The sequence below is a fragment of the Petromyzon marinus genome, chromosome 24 (assembly GCF_048934315.1).
Source record: "Petromyzon marinus isolate PM22_M1 ecotype Great Lakes invasive population chromosome 24, UKy_Petmar_22M1.pri1.0, whole genome shotgun sequence".
Taxonomy (NCBI): domain Eukaryota; kingdom Metazoa; phylum Chordata; class Hyperoartia; order Petromyzontiformes; family Petromyzontidae; genus Petromyzon; species Petromyzon marinus.
In genome coordinates, this window is record NC_133690.1 from 15,736,555 (window position 1) to 15,748,853 (window position 12,299).

The 12,299-nt window shown below is 48.3% G+C and overlaps 1 protein-coding gene across 1 annotated transcript; it reads right to left on the bottom strand.

Moving 5' to 3' along the window:
• Window positions 1–2,336: 2,336 nt before the first annotated feature.
• Window positions 2,337–10,266, bottom strand: MGST1 (microsomal glutathione S-transferase 1). The gene is made up of 3 exons (XM_032960073.2): window positions 10,041–10,266; window positions 4,340–4,428; window positions 2,337–2,839 (listed from the first exon to the last, which is right to left on the bottom strand). Exons 1-3 carry the CDS (start codon window positions 10,152–10,154, stop codon window positions 2,593–2,595), a joined length of 450 nt encoding a protein of 149 aa, XP_032815964.1. The 5' UTR covers window positions 10,155–10,266; the 3' UTR covers window positions 2,337–2,592.
• Window positions 10,267–12,299: the final 2,033 nt, after the last annotated feature.

The window sequence follows — 12,299 nt, forward strand, 5'->3', positions numbered from 1 at the left end:
TTTGGGGAGGGGTGGGGGAGTGTATGGCCACACACCCCGGGGCCTCGCACCCCACCGCTATTGACAGTCCTGTTGAGATGCGTTCACACCAAGTCGTGCTCATTTGACAAGTGGGAGGAAAGCGGAGCGCTCCGATCCCCTCCCTGCGGCGAGCCAGGGTGGCGGCACGTCCTCGACGCCCACGGCGAAGGGATCGTCGCACGCAGCGCGCGTGTGTGATCCACCAACCCTTGCTGTCTCCCAAGGCCACGTGCGTACAGCCACCACCGCCGGGAAACACCGGTTCAGTTTGGTATTATGAAGAAGAAAACAAAAACCTCGCTTTAATAATGAGATTCACAATTAGTCCGCAAAAAGATTGCGGAGCAGAGGGTCAACTTTGAACACACGATGCCGGCATGAGGACAATAAGTGACCCAAATTGTAATTTGAATAATCTTTACATTTACGCTCTAATGGAATGGTAGCGGTTTTTCAAATTGGGTCATCAAATTGCAATACCCTGTGCTCCCCACGGTCGTAATTTGTATTTGATCCCCCACGTCGATATAGGGCGGCGATCGAGCGCTACGCTTCATATGCCAGCGTGAATTGGACGATTGCTCTCAAGGGGTCCGTCTTGACAGATTTCGGTGCACGAGACGTGGGTGGTGTCGTGCCGAGACGGGGAATGCGCCCCCCCCCACCTCGAATGACGCTGTGACGATTGAGTCATCTGCGGAATCGTTTACCGAATCTTGCAAATGTTTGGGCCGTGACGCTGGGGCACGACGGCCTCCTCTCGCGAACGACGTCACGGGGATCTTTAATGGCGCGTCACTGCTACGCCGGTAATTGCATACTGGCGGTGATAATCGTGGTGTGAAGTGAAGGTGGGGGGGGGGGGGGGGAACGGGAGGCAGAAACTCCGTTTTAACGCGATTTATCCGAGACACTGGGAGCACGCGCGCGATCAATCAACGAATTTATTCGTAACACGACGAGATGAAGCCTCAGAGAAGGGACTTGGGGGGTGGGGGGTGCGCCGACGCTTGTAAAACCAAAACAGCTCTGTGCACAGGCGTAGACCACGTACGAGGTGACGCGAGCGATATCCGGCAGGTTCCAACATTGCGTGCCGTGGACAATTAAAACATAAAATGATTGAGGTTGTCCGATTATTTACTGTCAGAGCGGGGTTGCCGTCGGTAGAATTTGCACAAACGCGCAGTAAACCGCGTGAGGATGGTCCGTTAACGACACTCGTGGACACGCGCATTCGCCTTCCTTTTGCCAACCCACTGCTCGATAAGGGCCTCCCCACGCCACGTGGATCATTGGGGTTATTTGACCATACGGCACCATGCTGGCTGGCCAGTGCGGGTTGGGAGCATAGAAGAACTGTGCAACAATGCATTTTTACTGCACTGCTCTCTGCTGCCACCCATGCAGCCCCACAGGAACACACGTCCCGGGTATGGGTATATATATGTCTGCAATAGCTCTTTGTATTATTTGGTTCTTTCGGTAAAGTCACGTAGATAAAAAAAAAATGATAAAAAATTTAAAGAAAAAATAAATAAAAAAATATTTAAAATTTATATTTTGTATCATTTTTGTTTTATCTACGTGACTTTACCGAAAGAACCAAAGAATATGAATTCCTGCAGTCACGAAAGTTTTAAGTCAAAATTTAGCTCTTTGTGGTTTGGGTTGTGCCTCTTAACCCTTTCACGTTCCGAGACATCTGCAAGTTGCAGGGTGGGTCCCGTTTATCTCTGAATCTCGGAACGCGCAAGCGGTTCAGCATTAATATTATTTAGATAGCGCCGTTGTTTTTAAAGACATTGTACTCACCGCAGAGAACTGTATGTAACACGACCACACTCTACGATAGCTGGCACCAAACTGTGCCTTGTGAGAGCCTCGGTACTGATAAAGTTATGTTATTTTAGCTTTTTTCTACCGTTTTTGTTTTAATGATGTACACGTACATCATCGGAATGGAATCGGAAGAAAAACTGATTACGTACACGTACGTCATCGGAACAGTAAAGGCTCAAGATAGTGTTGCCCCAGGGAGAGCTTGTGTATAAACCCTGCCACCGGGAACGCCGGAGCGATTTGCACGTGGGTCTTTTGCTTGGGTCTTTTGTGTGGGTATTTTGCGGAGGTTTGGCACCTCTAGATCCCTCGGCCTCTCAAAGCTGTGAGGGCAACGCTTGAAAAGTGAACGAAACATTTAAGAGGGTCCCTGGTAAAGCACATGAGGTGGAGTTATGGGTGGAGGTAGCATCATTGAGAGGGCTAGCACTAGTGCCTGGTTGGCAATTTTGTTTGGATTAAAAGGAAGGGTTATGGTCAGCAAGACGGCTGTTGCTCGTTGGTTAGGGATAGAGATACTACTCGTGGCCGGTGGGCTAGTCAGGAGCATTGTGAGAGGGTTAGGACTAGTTTATGATTCGGCTAGTTTGTTGTTAATGTTTGATCATCTAATTGGCTAACCTAAAACCACTCTGCGCCTCCTCCACCATCGCAACCTTCGACCTTCGGCCACTCGGTTGCGTCCGGCGCCCCCCAAGCCGAATCGGGGGACCACCCCAACCGCCCGGCTCAGACGAAGATTCGGAGCCTCATCACCGCCACGGCCATGGAGAAGGTGGAGAGGACGCCCAGCAGGTAGGCGATGGCTCGCGTCGGCTGGGGCAGCGGCGCCAGGTACGCGATGGTGTGCACGATGCGAGACGCCAGGAACACGCGGAAGTGGAGCAGCGCGATCCACGGGTCGGGCCCCGACAGCGCGTACAGCAGCCCCACGCCGAGGAAGGGCAGGATGTTCTCGATGTCGTTCTGGTGGCACCTGGTAGACCAGAGACAAAGACCCCCAACCCCGCCGTGTAGCCTTAACAGAATGCGTCTGCGAAAACCATTCCAAACTGGCTGAGCGACCACTTAAATCTGCCTGCCAGCATTCTACGCCTTCGATGCTCTACGCCGTACCGACAAATGCGGGGTGCTTCGAAACAATGTTCATACTCCTGAGAATTTGCAACAATACCACAAGTAATGTGCCTCCTCCGGGCTCTGAAGACCACCTGGAGAAGATTCCGGGTACGTGTCGACATTGATGGCGAACAAGTGAAGATTATTTGGCTTTTTGAAGTTATTTACATACATTTGTTATCATGTTATAGTGTATAATCCGTTCTTTTTCCATTAAAAAGGATACTCCCATATAAGTGTTAAAAGAAATGTTAAGCACCCTGTATATAAGGCAAAGACAAAGATCCTCCGTATAGTCCTAACAGACTGTTGGGGGTGAATGCCGTTAGCGATGGCAACTATGAAGGCCCCCACGGCGCCCGAGGGGGTGATGTCGCCAGCACCACGCCCAGCCGCCTTTGTCTCTTCGGTGGAGATATTTACACACCATTCGAGCCGAGCTAGGGGAGGCCCACGACCGATTCGGTTTTAGCGGCTCACCCCACGCCTGCGTAAAGACGTCTCTCTTTTGCATGACATTTGAAGAGCGACTGACAAGATATTTTAATGGCGTAGGTTCGGCGATCCATCCTGCAGCATCAGAGGTTGATCGATGTGTGGCGTTGGTACCTCCTTTGTAAGCGCATCATGGGCAGTGCTCGGTTGGGTGATGAACAGATTGCAACATCACCTCATTTGCACCTGCCGTGTGTCGTTCGAACGGGGTTAACCATAGCCTATTGCTTTCTTCAATACAAGCTGAAGCAGGCTCATTCCTGTCAGATCTCTAATGGGCTCTGTTAAGGGGTAATGGGAGATCTATGGAGGGTGCAGATGTGTGTGTGTGTGTGGTGCGTGGGGAGCCGTATTGCAGCGGTTAGCGTGCTGCGCTACGAACCCGGTGACCTGAGTTTGATTCTCGCTCTTGGGCTTCACCGGTTACGACTGAGAACGGTGGAGAATATTTGAACCGGTCCCGAGCCTCCCCTAGGTCGACTCAGCCTCAAATGAGTACCTGGTGCAGTGTATAAACATTGGCACAGGGGAAACAAAGGCGGCCGGGCGCGGTTTCTGGCCACCCACCCCCTCGTGTGCCATGCCGGCCTTCATAGTTGCTCGCCGACAGCACTTGCCCCAACAGTCTGTTAAGCCTACACGGGGGATCTCTGTCTTTGTATGCATTTCATCTCAAGTAAGTCAACCCATGGCACCTGGGTTTGTCCCGTCACCTCCTGCCAGCGAGCCTTCGACACTTCACGTGATAGCCTCAAAGTGCACCTGGCCTGGCACAGGCGCCTTGGGTGACGTCGTCACCACTTAGTGGCGAATGGCGGGTGTTTGTTGTTGTGGTTGTTGTGTTGTTGTTTAGACAGCTCACCTCCTGACGCGCTCCACGCTCGCGTCGGTACGCAGGCTCTTCTTTGCCTCCTCCTTATTGCCCATGCAGTCTTCGGGGTTGGAAAACGCCTGCGTCGTCACAAGGGGCGGAAGGAGCAAAGCGACAGGCGTCGTTGATGCTCGCTGTTGCTGCGTCGGCCGAGGGGCGGCTGGTCCACGATTATTGGGCGCACATTTCACTTTTTGACGACGTGCGTAACCGCCGGTGTAATCGGGAAGTGGCTTTTTTTAACGTCGAACCAATGGGCTAATTAACAATTGGGATCACAATTCGGATATTACGCGTACAAGTAAAATAAGTGGTTTATTTATTCTTCGAATTGTACCGATGTTGTGCCAACATCTCCACACGCCAGCCATGGTGTTTTTCCCGCTTCACAAACGTGCGGACCTCACCCCGAGGCCAAATTAGGCACGCGAGACGATGCATTGATCAGTCGAATAAGGCCAATTCTGACCATCGCGACGCAGGTATCGAATCGTCCATAAAAGATTCGAGTATGTTGCAGCACAATCCAATAATTTGAATCACCAACCCACACTGACCAACATGAAGTGTGTTCCAACGACCTACGCGGTGTGGAAAGGCCCTCATCCAGCAGGCGAGATGTTAACTCCCTCGCCTGGTATGCAGGAGGTCATCATGGGTTCGATCCCGACCCTCACGAACGGCTGTATATTTGGAGTTTGCATGGTCTCCCCGTGGTCGCGTGTATTTTTGTCTGGGTCCTCCGGTTTTTCCCTCAACATTTCGCAACATGCGTTTAGAGTATTTGGCTGTGATAAATTTCCACGTGATAAGCCACTTTTCGATTTAAAGCTTTCATGACTGCAAGGATTCATCTTCTTTGGTTCTTTCGGTAAAGTCACGTAGAATGAGAATAAAATAATAAAATAAAAGCACACAATAAAATTCTCACGACGTTTCGGCCACAACACAAGTGGCCTTCTTCAGGTGAAAGGAACAAACCTGTCGGGACGACAGAGCTTCATTGAACGTTGTTAAGATTCGTAGCGTCTTTTAAGCTGGTTTAGAGAAGTGAGGCACCTTGACAAAGGGGTTTACATATCAAACAGGAGAATTTAGCATTGAAATAGCTGAGGGATTAGCTTGTGACTGGTCACAGAAATAGCTGTGTTAAAGTCAAAGCCTACACATCCACAGAGGCACCGAGTACAAATCAAACAGGATAATTTAGCATTGAAATAGCTGAGTGATTAGCTTGTGACACATTGGTTTACTGTATGATAGTTGATAGTTGTATGATAGTTGAGTTGTGGCAGCCCCTTTGGCGTCCATGTACTAGGTGCCTCTGTGGATGTGTAGGCTTTGACTTTAACATAGCTATTTCTATGACCAGTCACAAGCTAATCCCTCAGTTATTTCAATGCTAAAGTCTCCTGTTTGATTTATACTAGGTGCCTCTGTGGATGTGTAGGCTTTGACTTTAACATAGCCATTTCTGTGACCAGTCACAAGCTAATCACTCAGCTATTTCAATGCTAAATTCTCCTGTTTGATTTGTACTAGGTGCCTCTGTGGATGTGCAGGCTTTGACTTTAACATAGCCATTTCTGTGACCAGTCACAAGCTAATCCCTCAGCTATTTCAATGCTAAATTCTCCTGTTTGATATGTAAACCCCTTTTTCCTCTTCTTTGGTTCTTTCGGTAAAGTCACGTAGAATGAGAATAAAATAATAAATTGATAAAATAACACAATAATATTCTCACGACGTTTCGGCCACAACACAAGCGGCCTTCATCAGGTGAAGGAACGAGACTGTCTGGAGGACAGTGCTGGAGTGAAAAAGCCATGCTCAGATCGCGACCTTTAAGCTGTGTGAGAAGAAACAAAGCGCCTTGACAAATCACTGTTATAATTCAGTGGGCTCACATGACATTGACTTCTCCAAGACGGAGGTTCTTTGCAAACCAACCGGCTAACATGAGAGATTCGTTCATGAGGCCATTCACATATACAAGCACAGAGACAATTTCAACCGAGAAGATGGATTCTGGCTTAGTAACCATTGGAAAGATGTTTTAAACCATTTCCGTTCTTAATTAATTGTATTTTACGATGACCTTCAGACCGCAGCTCTTTCGTTGGCATTGACTCTTAATACCTCTCACACCACGGTTAATGGTATGGTTTACAACATGGAGTATAACAGCGCCTCGCAGCTGTCTCTCTCCCCCTCCTCTGTTCTGACCATGGATGAACTCGTCCGTCTGAACGGGGCCCGTAGCTATCCGTGTTGCTAAAGTTGAGGGTAAAAATCCACCCATTTTTTTGCCATATAGCATTGTGATATATAACGACTTATTGTTGGTAGCTTAGCTGATTGGAGACTATATAGAGTGTATTGATAACATTGAAGTAATTTATATTTTAGTTTTGTATGGGTTCACTATATAGTATTCATTATATATTGTAGTGTATACCCAGTTACTGTGAATAGCTCAAATGTGTAGGCCTTGACTTCAACATAGCCATTTCTGTGACCAGTCACAAGCTAATCACTCAGTTATTTCAATGCTAAATTCGCCTAGTTATTTCAATGCTAAATTCTCCTGTTTGATTTGTACTAGATGCCTCTGTGAATGTGTATGCTCTGACTTTAACATAGCTATTTCTGTGACCAGTTACAAGCTAATCATTCAGCTATTTTAATGCTAAATTCTATGCTAATTCCTTTGTCAAGGGGTGCCTCTGCGGATGTGTAGGCTTTTACTTAGCTATTTCAATGCTAAATTCTATGCTAATTCCTTTGTCAAGGGGTGCCTCTGCGGATGTGTATGCTTTAACTTTAACATAGCCATTTCTGTGACCAGTCACAAGCTAATCACTTAGCCATTTCAATGCTAAATTCTATGCTAATTCCTTTGTCAAGGCGCTTTGTTTCTTCTCACACAGCTTAAAGGTCGCGATCTGAGCGTGGCTTTTTCACTCCAGCGCTGTCCTCCAGACAGTCTCGTCCCTTCAACTGATGAAGGCCGCTTGTGTTGTGGCCGAAACGTCGTGAGAATATTATTGTGTTATTTTATTTTATCAATTTATTATTTTATTCTCATTCTACGTGACTTTACCGAAAGAACCAAAGAAGATGAATCCTTGCAGTCACGAAAGCTTTAAATCGAAAAATAAACCCCTTTGTCAAAGTGCTTCACTTCTCTAAACCAGCTTAAAAGACGCTACGAATCTTAACAACGTTCATTGAAGCTCTGTCGTCCCGACAGGTTTGTTCCTTTCACCTGAAGAAGGCCACTTGTGTTGTGGCCGAAACGTCGTGAGAATTTTATTGTGTTATTTTATTTTATTATTTTATTATTTTATTCTCATTCTACGTGACTTTACCGAAAGAACCAAAGAAGATAAGCCACTTTGTTGCGCGATCATTTGTGTCCAGGTTGCTTTGCGAAAGAGAGCTCAGTGGACCTCACACCTGGTAAAATACAAATAATAATTTTGTTTTAAATGGTTTAAAAAGCCCATGTTGTGATTTTTTTCTGGCCACCGCTGCAGCCACTAGAGGCGTTACATCCACCACACAGTGGAAGGATAAAAAAAAACAACCAAGATCGGATCCTTGGAATTGAATCGCAAACCCGAATTGTTCGCATCGCTGGCGGTCGTCAATCACGTGCAGGCCTTAGGTGAGCCGTCTCCTCGGTGAGCTCGACATGACGTGAGTGCAGCACAAGCGGCACCAGTGTGGTGCTCGTCAGCATTGTGGAGACATAGTGGGTAGGGACCTGATTCTGAAGCGCATCACTCACTCATGCGCGTGTGAGGCGCCTCCTACGATCCTTTAATAATAATCGGTGCTCGCTAATAACCTTTGCCCCACAAGTTCATGCAGGGCTGAATGGTAGGTGCTTTTTTTTCACAACTGCGATATATATACACACACACACGCCACATTCAGTCTAATTGAAAACACACGCAGAGTGTAAGTGGACTCCACACGCTCCCAAAAATCACACCACCCTCACCCGTTCATTCCAGTCCACAGTCCACCATATCTCAAACGTGTTCTTGCTAAAACGTGTTCGCAGCAGCTGATGCACGTGCAAATGTAAAGGTCGCAGCCCGTGCAATTGCTTGCTCAGGCCTACCGCTGGCAAATGGGCCCCCCCTCTGCAAGTGGAAAGTCCAGAGTATCCACACTTTACCCCGCCGTGTGCGACCTGCCCACTGATTAACTCTGTCGCGCCAATTGATATTGCTGGGTAGACAAGAGGTGGCTGTGTGGGATACTGTGGGTGAGGATTTAGCCAATTTTTCTCTCCAAACTACCAACACGAATCGAATTGGCGACCTCTTGATAGATTTTAAGTCCAGTGTGCTAACTACTAATGCCACTACACCACACCAGCATGCCTACTAAGCTACTTGTGCGTGCGGAACGTGTGAGAAATGTTCCAACACATGGACCAGGAAAAGGATTCACTGACTGCCTCGTAACAAAGGCTTTCTTTTCGTGAGACTTTGGCGCGGGGAATGTAACGCGTTACTTGTTTATCACCTGACACTGGAGTTATTCAAGACAGAGAACTGAAATTGTTAAAGACAAGAAACACTCAAACCTCGGATCTTTATCTATTGCAGAGTTCCTTGTGTATACATCTACCCATGGGGGCTGGGAAAGATAGGTTCAGGTATCACTCGCCACTGATGTTAGCCGTGGCCAGGAATTGAGCCCAAGCCGCCGGTAGCTGATATCGTAATGCAGTGCGCCGATCTGCTCCCATAAACACATGAACATATAAGTACACAGACAGAGATCTGATCCCTTCTAGCAGTGGTTCTTAATCTTCACCGCAGCCTTGCATCTCTTTGGTTCTCAGTCGTAAAACAATTTTTGTTAATAAATACATAGGGTTTGATGAAACAAAGTACTGTAGTTGTAGTGACGCGCCCGTGCTTAACTTGTTTCGATTATCATCGAAACTTTTTTTTATCTTCTAAAAAAAAATCTGTCATGTCTCGCACCCCCAGAAAGGGCATCTCGCACCTGCTGGGGGTGCATGCAGTACAGGTTAAGAACCACTCTGCATTATGGCCTTAGCAGACTTTTGGAGCAAGTGCCGTTTTTTCGAGTAGCACCCATGAACGTATGCGCACGTTCACACATTCCTCTGCACACATACGGACAGGAATGCATTGTTGCGTGCACAGGTGAACGTGCAGGCACACACATACATAACACGCGGAAATTAACACAAAAACTGATACTCTCTGCACCTACACGAACGCACATACAAAGACTCCCCGTATAGCATTAACAGATTGTTGGGGCAAGTATATTATTGGTACTTTCGGTAAAGTCACGTTGAAGGGAAACAATAAAACAATCAAATATATATATAAAACAATAAAATTCTCACGACGTTTCGACTGCAACACAAACAGTCATCATCAGGTGTGTTTCCCTTCAACGTGACTTTACCGAAAGAACCAAGAATATGAATCACTGCAGTCACGAAAGCTTTAAATCAAAATGTTGGGGCAATTGTTGTTGGTGAGCACCTATGAAGGCCGGCACGGTACACGAGGGGGTGGGTGGCCAGCACCACGCCCGGCCGCCTTTGTCTCCCCAGTGGCGATGTTAACACACCGCAACAGGTACTCATTCGAGGCTGAGTCGACACACACACATGCGGCGTCATTTATACCTTGCGAGAGAAGCGATAGAACCCCGTGATCGGTCCCATCAGCATCATCTTCAAGAGGACCACGGTGGCGTGAGTCGCGAAGGACGCGAACACGGGGTCGTCGTAGAAGACCATTGTGACCTGTCGAGATAGAGAGGGCGAGCGAGCGAGACAACTGAACAAGTGACAATGGGCACTGCGCACTCAGCTCCACCTGAAAGAATGAGCGTGTGGTCGTGGGTTTAGAGAGATGGGAGGGGTGGGTGGGTGGGATGGGGAGTGGCTGTGACATGTGAGAGGGGCTGGAGAGTGGTGGAGTCATTGCGAAATTTCGCGGTGCAACAGAAAAAAAGTTGCAGGGCGGGATTGGGAGGCGATAGAGAAGCATGTTTGTGGCTCGCAAGCCAAGGTTAAGCAATCGTAAACCCACAGCAATCCGCCCGTGTCTATGTTTTCTTTTCTTTGTGAAAGTGGTTATACGAGCGGGTCCTGGGCCTCCCCTAGGTCGACTCAGCCTCAAATACTTAAGTGCATGGTGTGAAATGTGGACATCGCCACTCGCGAGACAAAGGCGGCCGGGCGTGGTGCTTGTCACCAATCCCGTGCTTAAATAGGCGCTCGCTAACAGCACTTGTCCTGACCGTTTGTCGGAGGCTCCACTCACTCCGGAGTGATCTTTGTCGTGGACGCCAATGGAACTCGTGGCATTAGGCTGTCGCTTTGGTGGCTGCGTCGCAACCTCGCGTATTTGATGTGTACGGCACCGTGTGTCCCTTGTCAAGTTGTCATTTTAGTGCAAGTCACTCTAGATCTGTCTGCGCAATGCTTTCGGAAACTAAATTGTACGGTGATCGGTCTTGAAAAAAAAACGCTGGAGGGAAGGCGATATTTTAACGTTGATTTACATGCGTGCGGTATTTTCCTTTCTTCACGCGACACGGTTGTTTTATGTGCTCAATTACACAGCAGTTGCTTCAATGATGCACTCGATTTGTTTGTTATTGTGACTTTGGTGACCCACGTCACTGTTGCAAATGAGACCAACCTTGGTCCCATGAGTTCTCACCTCGTAAATAAAAGAAACTTCCTGTTCATCATCGTCCCTTCGAGCTATGATGGGTCCCACTCAAGCCAACGCGTTTTCTCTGCAATGTTGACCCGTCTCCTATTTTGGGTTTGTTTCCCAATCCACGACTCCCTACCTTCCCCCCCCCCTCCCCAACACTGCAATGGCAATTTTGTAGGTTGACTCGGCCTCAAATGACCATGGTGCTGTGGGTGAGCATGTTGGGGGAGACAAAGGCGGCCGGGCGTGATGCAGCTATCCTAAGTGCCACCTTCGCGTGCTGTGCCGGCCTTAATCAGTGCTTGCTAACATCAATTGCACAACACGTAGCAGTACAGGTTCAAGGTAGCAGGTATATGCGTATGTCTCATGCGTGTGTGTGTGATTTGGGATGTTGGGATGTGCTGTGGTTGAGGGCAAAGGGATGGTGTATATATATCGGGAGTTCAACCTCAACTTTACGGTCACAGGATAACAAGGGGGCAAAGTTCCCTGCGTGCGCTTATCAGTCACGAAGTCCGTGACATTTGACGGTGACACGGGAGGCTTAGCAACAATGACGCCAATATTTACACGAGCCCTGGACAACCTCCAAGTTAAAAAAGGCCTCAACCCGGTTTTTTTTGGCTTCTAACATCGGACAGGATTGGGCCGATTCCGTGTAATTTGGTCGTCAGAAAACCCATGGATGTGTAGTGACGTAAATGAAGTCACTGTAATGGTTAGCGCCAGCTGCTGTCATAAGAGTGGAATTGTAAGTCCTGAGCCTCTCTCTGGCACCGGAGCAGCTATGGCATGGAAGCAGGCCCTAGAGGGCATGGTTCAGACAACGGTCAAAAGAGAGGGCATGTGAGGACATGACAGTCTGGGTGACCCCGAGAGGGCACGTGACCGGCGCGAGGGCGGTTAAAGGGGGCTCGAGGTACACGTCATGCTCGGACGAGAACCTTCTGGTGAGTTCCAGAAGGGGGCATGGCCTAGGGCAGAGCGAGGCCGCGCTCGGCAGCATAAAGGACAGGTCCCGAGAGCAATCGAGGCTGTTTGTTGGAATGGAACCCGTCGGTGCTACGCTTCTTTGATCCTCGGTCTTTACGCTCGGCATCGTGGGTCAGGCAGTGTGTTACTGACTGACCCGGTTAAGTAGTTACCCCGTTGTGGTCTAGTTAACCAGTGTACGTTTATGTAGTTACCCTGTTGGGGTGTGAGAATAAACG